The sequence below is a fragment of the Phascolarctos cinereus genome, unplaced genomic scaffold (genome assembly GCF_003287225.1).
Source record: "Phascolarctos cinereus isolate Bilbo 61053 unplaced genomic scaffold, phaCin_HiC Scaffold_3;HRSCAF=262, whole genome shotgun sequence".
Taxonomy (NCBI): Eukaryota; Metazoa; Chordata; class Mammalia; order Diprotodontia; family Phascolarctidae; genus Phascolarctos; species Phascolarctos cinereus.
In genome coordinates, this window is record NW_027555736.1 from 148,922,668 (window position 1) to 148,941,667 (window position 19,000).

A 19,000-nucleotide genomic window follows, 5' to 3' on the forward strand; every position below is an offset into this window, starting at 1 on the left:
CACTTAGACTTATGCAGTCGATCACTTCTTCTGGGCTTATCTCTTGGGCTTCTCTTCATTATGTTAGTCACTTTCTTTTGTTTTCTCATATCTCCAGCCTCAGGTTCTGGATTGGAGCTCTGTGCTTGGGTCACACTCTTCTCCCCCCTATACTGTTGGATGGTGGGGCCATCTCCAGTCACTTTGAACTATATCTTGCCACTGGACCCAGACTGCTCTGGACAAGAAAGTGAGGCTGGTGACTTTGCACAGCCCTCTTTCACTTAAATCCAATTCACTTGTGAGTTATGGCATCACCTCCCTGATGTCGTGGTCCTCTTGAAGAATGAAGGACAAATACCTATTGGATGGTAATGGGCAAACCCTGCTTGGTCATGAAAATGGTGACTAAAATTAGGCCCCGTTTCTACAGGAATTCTTAGATTTTGGCTCTGATCTCCTGGCGACTTGACTTAGGTTTTGACCTTGACTCTTCTTTCTCTTCCTACTTGCACTGTTCCAAATCCAGAGTTGACACCATCCTTTTCTGTAAGCTTGACAGATCCTTTCTCTATATTGTTGATTGAACTGCTAGTAGACTTCCTGCAAGGTTACTCGTGCTTTTTTTCCTGGGTGTTTCCCTGGCTCTTTCTCTTGCTGTTGCTTCTGCCACGTCTAGGGAGTGGGCTGCTTGAGTGTTGCACTGCCTTGGTCTGGAATTTGTAATGCCCGGGTTTTAGTCTCGTCCTGTCTCCTGACTGCTTTGGGCAGAGCTGCTTCCTGGACCTGGGTACTTCTCTAAACCTATCTCTTGCTATGGCTAAGTCATGCTGCTTAGAGGCTGCCAGAGGCCTGTCTCATGGTCAGAGCTTTGGTCTGAACCTGTCTCCTGCTCTAGGTCTATGTTCCTTATCCAGTTTTCCTTCCACTTACTCTGTATTCTCTCCATTCAGTTTCACAGGATTCCTGAAGTCTTTTTGTGTGGGGTTAGAGTATATGGAAGAGCTTATAGCTGTTTTTCTTTGGCTTTCTCCCTTCTGTTGCATTTTTAGGGTTTTATGAGTTGTTCGTGGGAGATCAGAGCTCTCTGATACCCAAATATGCCACCATCTTCCACAATTCTCCAACTCCCTCATTTTTAGGTTAAATAACTGAAGTCTACTTGGAAGAAATGACTTGCCTGAAGTTACGTGTGTATTCAGTCCCTGTGCTAAGATATGGGACTAGGTTATAAAGGACCTTGAAGGCCAAACAGAAATCTGAATTTGATACAGTAGAAAAAAGGATGCTAATGAAAGTTCATAAGCAGTGGAGTATCAGAATGAAGTTGTATCTATGGAAAATTACTCTGGCAGCATCACGAAGGATAGACCAGGGAAGGGTAGAGGCAGCAATAATGGGTAAGAACTATAAAGAATAATAGCCAGCATTTATTTAGTACTTTAAAGTTTTCAAAGTACTTTGTATACGTGTCTCATTTAAACCTCAGAATGGCCCTGTGAATTAGGTACTATTGGTATGGTCATCCTCATTCTAGGAAAGTGAAGTAATTTGCCCATAGTTACACAGCTAGTAAGTGTCAGAGTCTTTCTGACCCTTACGTCTGACTCTCTTTATACTACATCACCCTGCAATACTGGAAGCATGAGGTCATGAGGGTCTTTACTAAAATGGTGGACGTGGGAATGGAGAAAATTGAGCAGAGATAACTTTTTTGGTATGTAAAGAAATATAGACGAAGATAACTGACAAGAATACTCTATGGGTAACTTGTAGGGATGAGAAAAAAAAACCTTGATGGCATAGCTCTGGGTCTCAAAAGCTTGCTTTTGCTGTACTTATAAGATTGGATCTCAAGTTAAAAGAGACCTCAGAGGGCATCTAGTCTACCATCTTCCCCCCATCCCCACCCTCATTTTGCAGATGAGAAAACCAGGGCCTAGAGATGCTAAGTGACTTAACCGACATCACATAGGTAGTACCAGAAGTGGAAGCTGACCTCTGATCCTCCAACGTCTGTGCCAGACCTCTTTCCTGCTGTGTCACTACCCCTGATAGATGAGGGTAGGTGGAGCTTCTGGGGAAATGCATGACCATTAACAAATCACTCCTTCCATTAGGGCCCCCTTGTCACTCCTCTTCCATTGTGATGGCTCCATTAATGGAGCAAACCCCGAACGAAGCATTCTCAGAAAGGGAAGGCAGATGAGCAGACAGGTTGCTGGCAGAAGAGGGCTCAGGCAGAGTGGCTCCCACAGGGCCAGATGGCAGGCAGCAGGAACTGAGACAACCAGAACTTGGGGGTGGGGAGGGAGAAAGATTGGAGAGGCCCTTCAGGATGGAGCATTACCTTACATAGCCACTGACTAGATCAGTTCAGAGACCCTGACCTTCTGTCAGCAATGAACTGGGCCTCTGACCTCAATTGCATTTCATTTATCCATCTTTTTGCCCCTCTAATCCAAACCCTAAATCTGCCCCCTCTCTACTCCCCAACACACACACACACACACACACACACACACACACACACACACACACACACACACTGCCCCAAGGTCAGTTAATCTTTAAGGGAGAATCCCATTGGCTGTTCTCAATCAGTGGAGGGAAAGTGATGCTAATGCCATATGGTTGGGGGATTCTAGTATTGCGCCCTAATTAACATGAGTCTCTGTAAAGTCAAAACTCAGCCGAGCGTGATGCTCCCTGCACAGGGATGCTGGATTCGGAATAATCTGGTCACTCTCAGGGCCTCAAAGAAGAAGCCCTCTTTGGGAGGGAGAGCTAAAGGGAAGTCATGGGAAGGAAAGAGGAGAGTTAGGCGGGGGATGGGCTGAGAACTGGTTGTGAATATGACTCATGTTGAAATCTGCCCTCCCTCACTACATTATCCAACCATCCCCCATCTGTCCTCAATTCAGTCACCAGAGAAATAGAGAGATTTGGGGCTTCTGTCCTGCCAGGGAGGGAAGCAGAGGGGTTGGCCAGTGTCGCCATAATCATTCATTCCATTAAGTAAGTTAGAGTACTCCAGAAAATCCAGAGCTCTGAATGCTTCCCCCATCCCGGGAATTAAATTGATCCTCTGCATCCTAATGCCCCAGCTTTGTGACTGCTAAACCCTTCTGTCCTACTTTCCATTTAGCCAGAGGGATACAGCCAACATTCATTCATTGGGCAGCCCCTTGCTGAAGATCCACTAGATCCAGTAAAATTCAGTAGTGGGTACTGAAAAAGAATATATCATTCCTATCCTCACTCACTAAATCAGTCAGATGAAAACCATTCATTAACATTCGCTATTTGCCAGGCACTGTGCTAAGTTCAGGATACAGAGAAAGACAAAAACACAGTCACTGCTCTCAAGGAGACAATGGGATATTCTAATGGGGGAGATGACATGTGAATAATTATGTACCTAAAGGATGTACCCAGTGTAAATAGAAGCTAATCCTAGAGGGAAAGCTCTTGCATTTGTAGGGTAGGGCTGAGGCTGGGGTAGGGCAAGGTCTCCTACAGAAGGCGAGATTTGAGCTGAGTCTTGAAGACTGCCAGGGAAGCTAGGAGGTGGAGGTGAGGAAGGAGAGCATTCCAGGCAGAGGTGCGAGCCAGTGAAAAGGCGCAAAACAGGAGTTAGATTGTTGTGTGTGAGAAAGAGCAAGAAGACCCACAGAGCTGAATCACAATGTATTGTAAAGGCAGGAAGGTGCCATATTCTTTGGAGCTTAAAATAACAGTGTTTTATATTTGATCCTGGGGGTAATGAGGGACCATTGGAATCTGTTGAGCAGAAGGATGACCTGGGCAGACCTGTGCTTTAGGAAGATCACTTTGGCAGCTGAATGGAGGATGGATTGGAGAGGGAGAGACTTGAGGCAAGGAGACCAATTGTGTGTCTATTATAAGAGTTCAGGAGAGAAGGGATGGGAGCCTGAATTAGAGTGGTGGCTATGTGAATGGAGGTGTAGGGAAGGAGCTGTATGCAAGAGATACGATGAAGGTAGAAACAACAAGATTTGACAACAGATTAAACATTTAGGGTCAGGGCAATCTAATCAGAGAAACAGGGCAAACACATAGGAAAAGCCAAATAGCTGTATGAACAGCATATGGCCATGTGCCAAGGAGTAACCCAGAGGAGAGAGATCAGTGTGGGCTAGAGCTGTCTGAGGAAGAGGTGGGACCTAAGCTGATCTTGAAGGTTGGGTTGAGTGAGGTTTACTTGAGTGGAGAAGAAAGAAGGAAGGGTGGAAGGGAGTGGGGAAGACCCAGTAGGGTAGGGGAGCACCATGAGTACTGCACACTTGTTCAGAAGGCAGTAGAACGAATCTGCCAATGAAGGATTCATGTTGCAGGGAAGCATGAGGTGAGACAGTAGATTGGAACCAGATTGTGGAGAACCTTGAAAGTCAGGTATTTTAGGCTTTCCTCACCAGAGTCTTTGAATCCCCAGCTCCTAGCTGGGTTTACTAGCACATTTCATAAATGCTTGTGGATTGAATGATGGACTTTGTGAGCAATAGCTTCTCACCTTGGTTCATGTTACCTGTGACCAAGAGTCATGAAAGATGCTCAGGCAAAGCCTCATCATCCATCTTCAGGACAAAAATGGGCCCAGGACAAAAATGAAGCAACATTTGGGAGGGAGGTGAGGTGTGAAACAGGAATAGCTAGGAAAAGAGGCTGGGTCCAGGATGAGGCCAACTCCCAGACACAGTTGTTGTGGGGGCTTTGCCCTTTTTTAAATTCAATCCAATTAAATCAACATTTATTAAGCACCTATGAGCCAGGCACTATACTAGGCACAGGGGATTGAAAGACAAAAATGAGACAATCCCTGCCTTCAAGGAATTTATGGTCCACTATAAGGATTTTTAACGTGAGGTCTGTGAATCTGGGGTCTTAAAAATGCTTTAGTAACTATATTTCAACATACTTGGCTTCCTTTGTAATCTTGTGTAATTTTTTTTTGCATTTAAAAACATTATTCTGAGAGGAATCCTTAGGGTTTACCAGAGAATGCCAAAGGAATCCATGACCTGCCCCTTCCCCCTAGGTTATAACTCAATCAACAAATGCTAATTAAACACTTACCATATACCAGCACTGTGCTAGACTCTGGTGATACAGAGACAAAAAAAATGAAAGCATGTCAAGGAGTTTACATTCTGTCAGCAATAATGATTAGTTTTAAGTAGTAGTGAGTGAGTAGTAGTGAGGCAGCTGGGATGGCTTGATTAGAAGCTAAGGGCAAACCTCCCAAGTCATCTGGGATGGGTCCAACCTTGGGTATTAGGAGAAAGCTTGGACCTATAGGTAGTGTCAGATGAATGGTAATCTAGAATAAGGCTTCTAGGTGGCACAGTGTCTAGAGCGCCAGATCTATTTATTTATTTTTAAATATATGTTACTTGTTTTAATCAGCTAAGATCCGCTTTCTTTCCCTCCTATCCCAACTATCCCCCTTCCTTTTTTCAAAATAGTATTTTATGTCCTCCCCAATTACATGTCAAGACAAATTTTAGCATTTATTTTTACAAGATTTTGAGTACCAAACTTTTCTCCCTCCCTGCCCTGCCCTCTTCTAAAAATGGTAGGCAATTTGATATACGTTATACATGTGCTGTCATGTAAAGCATATTTCCATATTAGTCACAGTTGTGAAAGAAGAAATAAACCAAAAGGAGAAAAAAAACACAAAAAAGAATAAAGTAAGTGAAAAAAATATGCTTTGATCTGCATTCAGGATCCATCAGTTCTCTCTCTGCATGTGGGTAGCATTTTCCTTCATGAGTCCTTTGTACTCTTGGATCATTGTGCTGCTGAGAAGAGCTGAGTCATCCCACAATGTAGCTAATACTGTGAATAATGTCTTCCTGGTTCTGCTCATTTCACTTTGCATCAGTTCATACAAGGCTTTCCAGGTTTTTCTGACATGTGCCTGTTCATCATTTTTTATTACACAATAGTATTCTATTACATTCATATATCACAGCTTGTTCAGCCATTCCCCAATTGATCGGCATTATAATGTTGGGTTTAAAGTCAGGAAGATTTCCTAAGTTGAAATCTGCCCTCAGACACTTAATAGCTGTGTGACCCTGGGCATATCATGTCACCCTGTTTGCCTCAGTTTCCTTACCTGTAAAATGAGCTGGAGAAAGAAATGGCAAACCACTATAGTCTCTTTGCCAAGAAAACCCGAAATGGGTGGGGCCACAAAGAGTTGGTAAACTTGAACTACCTAATTCACAGGGTTATTGGAAGATCCATTGAGATATGAAAACACATGATAAGTGAAGCTGTTAACAGTATTTGCAATTTTTTTAAAACTAAAAATTCACAGTCCACGGAATGTTTCAAAGAGAATCTCAAATCTTCAGATCGTATGACTATTCTTGGCCAAATAATCTGAAAGACAAAGATAGACACAGAGTAGCCACATTGACCTAAGACTATTGGTATGCTTGTAAATGTTTAACAACCAGATCTCTGAAAATAATATGCACTCATGACACACTTTTAAGTTTAATCCTTATTATTAATATTTTTCCATCACTACTTTAAGTTTAGACCATCAGTGAAACAAATCAAGCTCTGATTTGGAGAAGTTGTGAATTTCCAAGGTGCATGTGCTCACACTAAACAATCAGCCAGCTGGTTCAAGCTGGCTCCAGCAAACTAAGGCTCCTCTGACCATCATAGAATCTCAGAGTTGGGAGGAATGGTTGGCTAACCTTTGTTTAAAGGTATGCAGTGGGTGGGGGAGCAGGGCACCATTACTTCTTGAGGCAACCAATCCAATTTTGAACACTTCTAATTTCTGGAAGTTTTTCCTTACATCAAGCCTAAAGCTGGCTGTCTTCCACCCATTGCTTCTAGCACTTCCCTATTCCTCAAAATACTTCTTCAGGTCCTCCCTAAGTCTTCCTTTTGCTGTTTTCTTCAAATAGCCCCAAAGTCTCCTCTTCTGTTTCATTCAAAATGCCACTCATGTAGCATCATCTCTAGGCCCTTTACCCTGTTCAGGTTCCTCTGAATGGTCTCTACCCCACCCACCTCTCACACCTCCTCCCAGTCAACCTTCATCCATCTTGCTCATGAACATGCCAGACCAATTACAGCAGGGTTGATGGCCTGTCCCTTTCCATTAATAGGCCATTCTGGGACAGAAATGACATACCTTCCCACCTGAAAAAAATATAGTATTTAGGAGGTTGCCCCAACAATTAATATCCCAAACCCGTGGGTACAGGGTAAGATGGCAAATGAATTTAGCTTATCTCCTTCCCTAAGAGGAAAAGGTCTGGGAAGGAAATCCCACCTTCCTCTGGTATTTCTTCCAGCAATGTGTTTCCTGAAGCTGCTCTCAAAATCTTATCCAGAATTTGAGGAGGCAATCCCTTTTCCTCCCCCTTGTTTATTAGACTCCTTCCTGTCTCCCTCAATACCACCACTCAGTTGAGAGGCAACAGAAATGCAGCCATATCCATGAAAAGTTCTCTCTCAAAGGTCTGAGGGAGGGAATTCTGTCCTAGGACTTACACCAAAGTGTTTCTCCCCATCCCTCACTGTCACTTTCTTCTAGGTCATTACCACATGGAAAGGATGAGCTCAGTGCTAGGAAAAGTCAATGCCAGAATGTACTAGGAAATATTGATAATGCCTCTCTGACCCATTATACTCCCTCCTTCTTGGAGTATGTTTCATCTCTATGTAGAGCTGAGAAATAGATGGTGGCTGGAGTAGCCACTATACCACTATACCACTAGCATCAGTTTCCTAAAATGCACATACCTTCCTACCACCTCCCTGAATCTGGGATTTTAAGTGAAAAAAATAAATAAGAAAAATCTAACTGAGGAAAAACAAATGATAAGAGATTTGGTGAAAACAGCTGAAGAAGTTCAAGGCTGTGTGTGTGTGTGTGTCAGGGGGAGGCATTGATTTGTTCATAAAAAGAACTGATTTTTGTAAATTAAAACTTAAGTCTCTCCTGGACTCTTCCCTTCTCTACTTTCATCTTTCTGTGATTTCATCAGCTCCCTTGGGTTCAAGTATCATCTCTGTGTGGAAGACTCCCAGATCATATATTCAGTCCTAGTCTCTCTCCTGAGCTCCAGTCCCAGTTCCATATCACCAATTAACTATTAAACATTTCAAACTGGCTGTTCTGGAGGTATCTCAAACTTTACATGTCTAAAAGAGTACTCATTATCTTTCTTCCCAAACCCACCCTTCTTACAAATTTCTTTGTCAAGGGAATCACTATTCTTATAGCCACCCAGGTTCATGACCTTGGTGTCATCACCAAGGTCATTCACCATGAGGTCCTTCTCCCCTTTTCCTCATCTCATACCACAAAGATGCCTTCTGCCACTATCTTCTCCTCAGTTCTGTCTCCCTTGAAGAGATGGCCCTATTTCTTACCAAGGCAAAGCCATTGCACAAGCAATCCCCTTCCATACCATTTCCTCCAACAGATTACCTCTTCCATCATCCCCACTCTCTCATTTGTTTTCAACCTTTCTCTCTCTACTGATTCCTTCCCTACTGCCTACAAACATGTCTGAGCCTTCTCCATCCTCAAAAAATCCTCATTTGATCATTTCATCCCCACTTACTAGCATTTATTGTATCTCCCTTGCCCTTTGTGGCTAAACTCTATGAGAAGGCCATCTACTACAGATGCCTCCATTTCCCCTCTTCTCTCTTTCTCAGAACAAGCCTACCTGGCAGTCAGAGACTCCAACAAAAATCTTTGCCCAGTTTGTCAGGAGCCATTGGGCATGAGGGCCTGGAATAGCAGTTATAGAGGAACAGGAGATTGATGGGCTAGGCTAATCAATAGAAAATAGAAATATTGGATATTTGGGGAAAGAAGCCCAAAAGAGAGAAGGCAAAGTGTACATCTCTTCAGGATCCTCAAATCCTGATAGATTTCCAAGCCAGGCATTTTTCCCTCCCTTCCTCTACCATACCTATGAGATCTTCATTTTAATATGTTTTCGTCTATGAGTTGAGATGTTTTAATCTCTAAACAAGGGGGGCTTATTTGGGTCGTTACAGCAGGGATCTCTATGATCAGAGATTTAGAACTAAAAGGGACCTTAGAGACCATCTAGTGTAACCCCATCATTTTGCAGATGAGGAAACTGAGGCTCCAACAGGTTAGGTGACTTGCCCAAGGTCTTACAGCTAATAAGCACCAGAGATGAGATTTGAACCCAGGTCTTCTTAATTCCAGTCCTAGTATTCTGTCCTTTGCACCATGGTGTCATTTAATTCAGTTCTTCTCATGCATATTTATCTTACTGGTAATGGCATTTCAATTGGTCCAATGAGGGGATATACAGTTATCCCTTCCACAGCTCAAGGGTTAGGAGAATAGTGCTCCCACAATCTGGAAAATTCATGTAAAAATTTTTGGCCCTCCTTTTGTACCAGAGAAGAAGTCTCAATTATTATGGTATTAAAAATAAAACATACTACTATTATGTAATACTATGCATATGTGTTATGCATTTCTGAATTTCTTAATTTTTTGTATTTTATCTGCTCGCCTTCACATGTCTTGTAGCTTCCACAAAACTCCCCCCAAATTCTCATTTAATTTCTTATGCCAACCCACAATATATTAAAACCATAATGAGAAAAATCATGATGTAGAAGGGATAACTATATTTTCTTTTCTTTTTTTTTTTAGGCAATTAGGGTTAAGTGACTTGCCCAGGGTTACACAGATAGTAAGTGTCAAGTGTTTGGTCTGAGGCTGGATTTGAACTCGGGTCCTCCTGACTTCAGGGCCAGTGCTCTATCCACTATGCCACCTAGCTTCCCCCTGTACTTTATTTTCTAATTGCTCACAAAGACTTATTTTGGGGAGAGGGGTAACTAAACTGATGATAGAAGTCCAAAGCATAAAATGCCATGACTTTTCCTGGGTCTTTTACTGACTTTGTCTATTATGAGTATAGGAATGTTCCACTTAGGGAAAACTGTCTATCATGAAATCACAGTAACCAGATAAAGAGGAATTTTGTGTAATGGAATGAGGTTACCAGAAAGTTTTTTATTCCTTGTTTCTGAAGACCTTTTTGTTGTTGTTGAGTTGTTTCAAGCATTTCTGAGTCCTTGTGATCCTATTTGGGGTTTCTTGGCAAAAAGTGGCGTGCCATTTCCTTCTCCAGCTCATTTTACAGTTTAGAAAACTGAGGCAAATAGAGTGAAGTAACTTGCCCAGAGTCATACAGCTAGTAAGTGTCTGAGGCCAGATTTGAATTCAGGAAGATGAGTCTTCTTGACTCCAGGCTTGGCACTCTGTACCATCTAGCTGCCCCTTGAATACCTTTATAAGGTCTCTAAAATCTTCCTTTGTTCAGTAAATATCCTGCAGGGCCTTAAGGCATATCTGTGAATCAGAATCCTTCCTATCCAGGCCATTGGGTGCAGAAGGCATGGTCTCTCTCATGGTACAGTGGAAAGAATACTGAATTTGAACCAACCAATCCATCTGTCAACAAGAAGGCACAACAAGAAGGCACTGGGGGGCAGGGTGGTACAAGTACAAAGAATGAAATAATCTGTACTCTCAAAGAGCTTTTGGTCCAACAGAGCTTCAAATCTGCCACTTACTATCTATGTGATTTTGGACAAGTCACTTAAAATCTCTGGGGCTCAGTTTCTCCATCTGTAAAATGAAGGGAGGGGTTTGGACCCAATGACCTTTGAGATCCCTTCCAGTTCTGGATCTATGACCCTGTGGTACTTTGAGCCTAGGATGGGCTCAACTCACATTTGTTCAAAGACTTTCTAGGTTTAGATGTTTCTCCAAAGTATTATTCTCTTCCTCTCACCATCACTACCGTCTGTGCCATGAGGACGGCCCCCTAGGATATAAATAAATTTTTTTAGTGAAAATACTAGTTCTTGTATGTACAAGCAAGTGTTTTTCTTCAAATAGATATCGGTGGTGTCAAATTGAAATAGAAACCATATTCAAGGATCCCTATGGGCTACACATTAACTTAGAAAACAACATACTAACATTATCTAGGTTATATTGTATTATCATTATTATTTTTTTAAATATTTCCCAATTACATTTTATCTGGTTCTGGGAATACCACAGAATACACTCATGTTTGACACCTTTGGGCTGTATCTTCAGGGCCCCCAGCACCCCCAGGCATTAAATGACCCCACCTCGCCCCAGTAGAATACATATGTATTCCAGGAATGCCATCGTTGCCCAGAATATGTTAGGCACTACTTTTGAAAATTTTTATCTGTTCAGGCCAATTATAACTCATTCAGGGAAACTAGTCTTGTACTTTACAACTAGTCTTAAGATCATAGATTTGGAGTTGCCAAGGACCTTACAAGTCATTGAGCCCAGCCCTCTTCATTTCACAGATGAAGAAACAGTTTAGTGACTTGCCCAAGGCCACACAGTTAGTAAGTGGCAGAATCAGGATTTAAACCTAAGTCCTCTTGAATCCAAATCTGGTATTCTTTTCATTGCCCCAAGAACCAGGTACTATTTTCCCCAGGCTGACTGCTGGAGTTATTCAAGACTGGGTTCCAATGATGGAGCTATTAAAAAAAACCAAATCCACCATTAAAAGGCAAAGATCCCTGTCCTTGAGTAATGTAGTCTATTCCCAAGGAGGAGTTCTAGATGATGATGATGGTGATAATGATGATGATGATGATTGTGTTGTTGTTATTTTATCATAGCCATATCATTGGACTGAGTGTGGGATAGCTTCCCAAGGTGATTATGAAGGACAGCAATCATTTGAGTACCAAGTTCTGGTACATTTGTTAAAATCAATCATATTTTTTTTAAAATAGAAAGAACAAAAAAAAAGTGAAACTGAAGGCTCTGTGATTATAATGACCAAGAAACTTGGCCCTGGAATGGACTTGAGAACATGCAACTTACTTCCTTCTTTGCAGAGGTGGGGACTGTGGTGGTGTAATGTTGTATATGCGGCCAAACTGAGTAGATATATTGCTCAATTTCTGCTAACCTGACATTTTTCTCTTTCTTTCTTTTTTCCCTTTTTCATGATGAAAAAATGTGTACTCTCAAGCGCACATTATAACAATGTTTCATATGTTAGGTCTGACATTTACTACTGTATGATTTTGAGTAAGTTACTTAACCTCTCTGAGGTGACCTGAAGGCCTTAGGTTCTTCTATTAAAAAAGAGGGTTAGACTAACTAGATGACTCATTGGGGAGGGGATGATGGATGGATATATTTGGAAATTAAGATAATTTTAAAACAATATATAGTAAGTTTTTTTTAAGAGGAAAAAAATCTTGGGTTTTTTTTTTCATATCTTATGTTGAAAATCTGATCTTGAATTGAGGGAGTGTGGAGCAGGCAGAACAATCACTTTATGAAAGGATTCTTTACCACAGGATTCAGTCTCTGGTTTCCTTAAGTGAGTTGATTTCTCAGCATATTTAAAATGTGATTCAATTTAAAAAAATTTAATTTAGACACATATTTTCAGAAATACCCAAGCATAAAGGGGGACCCCCCCGTTTGCGTTATGTTTCAGAATTTTATTCAGTTTAAGGCTTCTCTCTTTCCTACTCTACCTCTACCTATTTTAAATTTGTTTAATGAGTTCTTATTTAAATTCTTACCAACTTACTGATAGAACCAATACCCCTCAAATTTGACTGATGATAGTTAAACATAATCTCTTCAATGAGAGTAGCCTTCTTAAAAAATGAGACATAAAATTAAATACTCTTCAATTTGACTTGAAGGAGGCCATAGAGAAGAGATTGATTGAGGTAAGCTGTGGTAACAGGCTTCACAGAATTGTCCATGAGGGATAGCTAATCAGAACATGGGTCTCCCTCCACTCTGATCTCCAAATGGTAGTGGGGACAGTAGGATGGATTCTCTGGTATCATTTTGGTACAAAAGAATTTCCCAAACTATTTGGGCCAGAGAACACTTTTGAATATAAAATGCTATGATGGATGCATAAATACTAGTCAGGGAGGCCTCTTGATATAGAAGAGTTATGGATAAAGAATGAGCCTGGGGAAATTTCAGAACAAAATAGAAAAAAATAAAGTCTCTCACTCTGTCTTACTCTCCATATGTGTGTATGTGTATATATACATATACACACATATAGAGAGAGATAGAAATATATATAGATACATATACACACACACAGATATATATATACACACAATGCTTGCACACACACATATGTATATGTATATGTGGAAAACTGCCAAAAAGTATTCATCTTTAATACACATGTAAGATATTGCTCTTTTCTTATATAAACATTTTGGTTTCTGAAAAAGGCTAAAAAAGCATTGGTGTAAAGAAAACTGATAAAAATCAACTTTAGAAAAATGGCCTCTCAATCAAAAGATAGAGGAGAAATAGACTGTTGTTCTGAGGAACAGAAGAGAACTGCCTCAGCTTGAGAGGGAGAAACTCCTCAGAGACCAGAACAGAGCTGAGGAGCTTGGCAGTTCTCCCACTTGATGGAATTACTTATGACTGAAAAAGAGTAACACTTTCTTAGCACCCTGCAAAGGGTGGCTATGTACTAAAAGAGTTTTTCTACTGCTTCAGTGTCCCACGAGTATCAGAGAAATAGCTATGTTTAGCAGTAGAACTGTGAGGACCAGAAAGGAAACAGGTAACACAGAAGTAATTTTGCCCAACAGCTGAGATGTTGCTAACTGTTCTCTAAAGAGACTCAGGAGAGTTGTGAGTTGTTCTATATACATGGGTTTCTTTGCTTATTTTCCTTCCTTCTTGATTTCTGTAAGTGTGGGCCCACTTTTTTTCTACAGGCATTGTGTGTATTGGTAGGATGAGTGTGACCCAGATTTATGGGAAGATATATTTTAATTTCTACTGCTTTTTTTTTCTATTGAGCAGATGTTGTGATTATTCTCATTTTAGTCTTCTATTGAGTATTCTTGGTTTTACCTTATCATTAAGCAAATGTTTCATGTTTAAAGAGTCATTGGTGTCATGGTGACTGATTTTGTGTAAAAGAGAAACACACTGTTGCTAGTTCAGGAGCCTGGAAGCAGAAAGTAGTATGAGTACATCCTCACGCATATCAAAGTTGCCCCTAGAAACCTGAGAAAATAGTAGCTGAATGGTCGTGGCTATGTTGCACCTTCCACCCCACAACCCCAAGCAAAAAAAAAAAAACACCTCAAACTATTAGTGTGAGGGCAAGTTAGGGTGCATGCCAACCCAGAGAGAGAGTAATGGGGTTTGGCTATCATGTTAGATATTTATACCTGTAGATTACACTGCCCATATGGGTCCATAGTCATACCCTTTACACAGATTATACAGGTTAGTATTTAAGGATGGGGAAATACTGATAGAATCAAAATTGTCACTTGAAACCCTTATTCATATCATGTGGGACATCCTGATTCTGGAAAACACAATCTGAGAAACATTGAAATAGGAAATCAAAAACTATTTGAGTACCTACCTAGAGAGGCAAAATAGTCTAGTGGAAAGAAAATTGGACTTGGATTCAGAAGGCCTGGGTCCTGTCACTTCGTATTATGACTTTAGGCAAGTCACTTCAGCCTTCTGAGGCTCAGTTTCCTCATCCATAAAATAGAGATAATAATATGAGCATAATCCACACCACAAGGTTATTGTAAAGACTAAGTGAGATAATAGTGCCACTTTGTAGCTTTGTAGTCAGTGCCACTTTGTGAAAAATAAGATGCCATATAGTCAATAAGCATTTATTGAGTGCCTACTATGTACCAAGCATTGTGCTAAGCTATTATAATGCTATTATTAATAGCAAATGATAATTATTACAAATGAAAATAATTTATTATTAATAATCTGTTACTAAATGCATGGCCCTATGCTAGGCACTTAGAAGGATACAAAAAATAGTATAAGACATGGTCCAAGTGACACATTAGATATTGGTGTTACTTTGTAACCATAAAGTGCCACATAATCAATAAGCATTTATTAAGCACCAGGCATTATACTGAATTGTTATATGTTGTTATTAATAATTATTTTTTATTAAAATAACAATAATAGGCTAATTGGTTTATGGTCCTATGCTAGGCACTTGGAAGGATGCAAAAAAGTAATGACACAGTCCTTCAAAGAACTGATAGTTTAGTTGGAGAAAATGATACTGTTACATCTGTGAAGTCCTAACGTTAAGGGTATGTATTCCCTGATGGCTTTAGAACTAATGCTACCTCTTCCATTCTCTCCTTCAGACAGGTCGAATTGAGCCCAACTATCCCAAAGTTTGTGGTCACCAAGGCAACGTGCTAGACATCAAATGGAATCCCTTCATTGACAACATCATTGCATCTTGCTCAGAGGACACATCAGTAAGTAGGAAGTAAGACTAAGGTGGCTTTCCTCAATGAAGTATATGCTCTGATTCTCCATGCACAGGAAGGAAGGAAGGAAGGAAGGAAGGAAGGAAGGAAGGAAGGAAGGAAGGAAGAAGGAAGGAAGGAAGGGAATGAAAAGGGAAGTGAGGAAAGGGAGAAAGGAGGGAGTAAGCAAAGAACACTTATAACTAGTTCTCTTTCTGCCATTCAGTCTGACCTCCTTGTTCATACCCTGATCTTCCCTGGGAGGTGGTGAGTTGGGGGGATAGGGTAGGATGTGAATTAGGACAAACAAGTATAAAATGATTCACTGATTGTGAACTTTAGGGGTTTCATCTGTTCCAGTTGGTAGCAGGGGGAAACAGAACTAAATATAATTTAGGTGTCTTCTGAAGATGTGAACATGCAATTCATCTAAAGGAAAGGAGAGAGGGGTGTCATCCATGAAGCTCCTTGGGGACAGGGACTGTTTTTACCTAGCACAGTGCCTGGTGTGTTGTTAAGGGGAGCATCCTAAGAAGAACATTGAACTTGGAGCTCCAGTTCTGCTGCCTACTAGGCCCTGATTTCCTCCCTTGTGGACTAGATGCTTTTCCTTGGATGGCATTGTAGGAGCCCATGTGCTATCTTTTTTTCAGTCTGAAGTCTGTTTATTTATTTTTAGTTTTCAACATTCACTTCCACAAGATTTTGAGTTCTAAATTTTCTCCCCATCTCGTCCCTCTCCCCACCCTAAGATGGCATACATTCTGAATACCCTCTCCCCTAATCTGCCCTCCCTTCTATCTCTCCCCTCTTCGCTTATCCCCTTCCTCTTCAATTTTCCTGTAGGGCAGGATAGATTTCCATACCCCATTTCCTGTATACCTTATTTCCCAGTTGCATGAGGAAACTATTTTTTTTAACATTTGTTTTTAAAACTTTGGGTTCCAAATTTTCTCCCTTCCTCCATCCCCACTCACCCTTATTGAGAGGGCAAGCAATGCAATACAGGTTATACATGGGTAGTCATGCAAAATACTTCCATAGTTGTCATGTAAAAAGCTAAATATATTTCCCTTAATCCTATCCCACCCCCCATTTATTCTATTCTCTCTTTTGACCCTGTCCCTCCTTAGAAGTGTTTTCTTCTGATTACCCCCTCCTGTAATCTGCCTTCTCCTCTATCATTCCCCTGCTCTCTTGTCCCCTTCCTCCACTGTTTTCCTGTAGGGTAAGATAGATTTCCATACCCAATTGAGTGTGTATGTTATTCCATTCTTAAGCCAAATCCGATAAGAATAAGATTCACTCATTCCCTCAAACCTTCCCCCATTTCCCCTCTACTGTAAAAGCCTTTTCTTGTCTGTTTTATGTGAGATAATTTACCCCATTCTACCTCTCCCTTTCTCCTTCTGCCAGTATAATCCTCTCTTACCCCTTAATTCTATTCTCCATATATCACCCCTTCATCTTCAATTCACCCTATGCCCTCTATCTATCTATCTATCTATCTATCTATCTATCTATCTATCTATATACATACATATACTTTTTTCCCCCTCCAATTATCCTAATACTGACAAAGGTCTCATGAGTTACAAATATCATCTTTCCATGCAGGAATGTAAACAGTTCAACCTTAACAAGTCTCTTTGATTTCTCTTTCCTGTTTACCTCTTCATGTTTCACTTGAGTCTTGTATTTGAAAGTCAAATTTTCTATTCAGCTCTGGTCTTTTCATCAAGAATGCTTGAAAGTCCTCTGTTTCACTGAATGTCCATTTTTTTCCCCCTGAAGGATTATACTCAGTTTTGCTGAGTAGGTGTTTCTTGGTTGTAATCTTATCTCCTTTGCCCTCTGGAATATTATATTCTTTTTTTTTTGATTGGAATATTATATTCTAAGCCTTCTGGTTCCTTAATGTAGAAGCTGCTAAATCTTGTGTTATCCTGATTGTGTTGCCACAATACTTGAATTGTTTCTTTCTGGCTGCTTGCAATATTTTCTCCTTGACCTGGGAACTCTGGAATTTGGCTACAATATTTGTAGGAGTTTTCCTTTGGGGATCTCTTTCAGGAGGTCATTGGTAGATTCTTTCAATTTCAGTTTTGCCCTCTGGTTCTAGAATATCAGGGCAGTTTTCCTTGATAATTTCTTAAAAGATGATGTCTAGGCTCTTTTTTTTTTTGATCACAGCTTTCAGATAGTCCAATAATTTTCAAATTCTCTCTTCTAGATCTATCTTCCAGGTCAGTTGTTTTTCCAATGAGATATTTTACATTGTTTTCTATTTTTTCATTCTTTTTGTTTTGTTTTTCAATGTTTTCTCATAAAGTCACTAGCTTCCAATTGCTCCATTCTAATTTTTAAGAAAATATTTTCTTCAGTAAGCTTTTGGACTTCCTTTTCCATTTGGCCAATTTTGCTTTTTAAGGTATTTTTCTCTTCATTGGCTTTTTGTACCTTTTTTGCCATTTGTATTAGGATATTTTTTAAAGATGTTACTTTTTCAGCATTTTTTTTGTGTCTCCTTTAGCAAGCTGTTGACTTGTTTTTCCTGATTGTCTTGCATCACTCTCATTTCTCTTCCCAGTTTTTCCTTTACTTCCCTTACTTGCTTCTCAAAATCCTTTTTGAGCTCTTCCATGGCCTGGGACTGATTCATATTTTTCTTGGAGTCTTTGGATGTAGGAGCTTTGACTTTGTTGTCTTCTTCTGGTTGTATGTTTTGATCTTCTTTGTCACCAAAGAAAGACTATATGGTCTGATGTTTTTTGTGAGGCTTGCTCATGATCCCAGCCAATTACTTGAGTTATAAACTCTTTCTTAAGGTAGGGGTCTGCTTCCAGTGTGGAGAATGTACTGTCCTGAGCTTTGGGGGATTTGTGCAGTTGTTTTCAGAAATACTTCTGGGGACCTGTAAATTTTCAGTTCTTCCAAGGTGGTATGATAAGGGGTGAGACGTTTGCTCCTTTCCTGACCTGTGCTTTGGTCTATCAGTGACCACAAGTACTCTTTTCTGCCTTGGAACTGTGAGGAAGATTTCCTCTCTACCACCACTACAAGCTCCACCATGCCAGCGTTCCTCCTCACCCCAGGACCGCCACCCAGAACTGTGACCCAAAACCAAGCATGGGCAAAGCAAGAGAATCCTGCACCAGCAGAGATCCCTGCAATCCCCCTCTGATCAGCCACTCAATTCCTCCTCAGTCTGTGGGCCAGAAGCTCAGAAAGCAGCCACTGCCCCTGGGCTGTGGGCAGGGACTGGGGCTAGGACCAAGCTTCTCCTCACTGCAGTCACAGACTTTCCCTACTGACCTTATAAGTTGTCTTTGGCATTCATGGGTTCATAAGTCAGGAAACCACCACAGCTGCCCATGATTTAGTCCTGTAAGGACTGCTTCAGGTTTGCTGAGGCACCCTGTTTTGCCTGTGCACCCACGCTGAACTGCGTTCCTCTCCCCGCCCAGCACAACATACCTTCCCAATCAACCATCAAGGTTTTCTTGGGCTGGAAATTTGTTTCACTCTGTCTTTTTGTAGGTTCTGCTGCTTTAGAATTTGTTTAGAACTATTTTTTTTAAGTATTTGGAGGGGGTTAGGGGAGAGCTCAAGCAAGTCATGGCTTTTT

At 40.8% G+C, this 19,000-nt stretch overlaps 1 protein-coding gene across 4 annotated transcripts in view; it reads left to right on the top strand.

The window, feature by feature from the left end:
• Nucleotides 1-19,000, top strand: part of CORO2B (coronin 2B) — a 237,479-nt gene that overhangs the window by 170,209 nt on the left and 48,270 nt on the right. For all 4 annotated transcript variants that reach the window (XM_020982384.2, XM_020982393.2, XM_020982376.2 and 1 more), the window contains one exon: nucleotides 15,265-15,381. In XM_020982384.2, coding sequence (XP_020838043.1) covers nucleotides 15,265-15,381 — 117 coding nt within the window. The remainder of the gene's footprint in view (nucleotides 1-15,264; nucleotides 15,382-19,000) is intronic.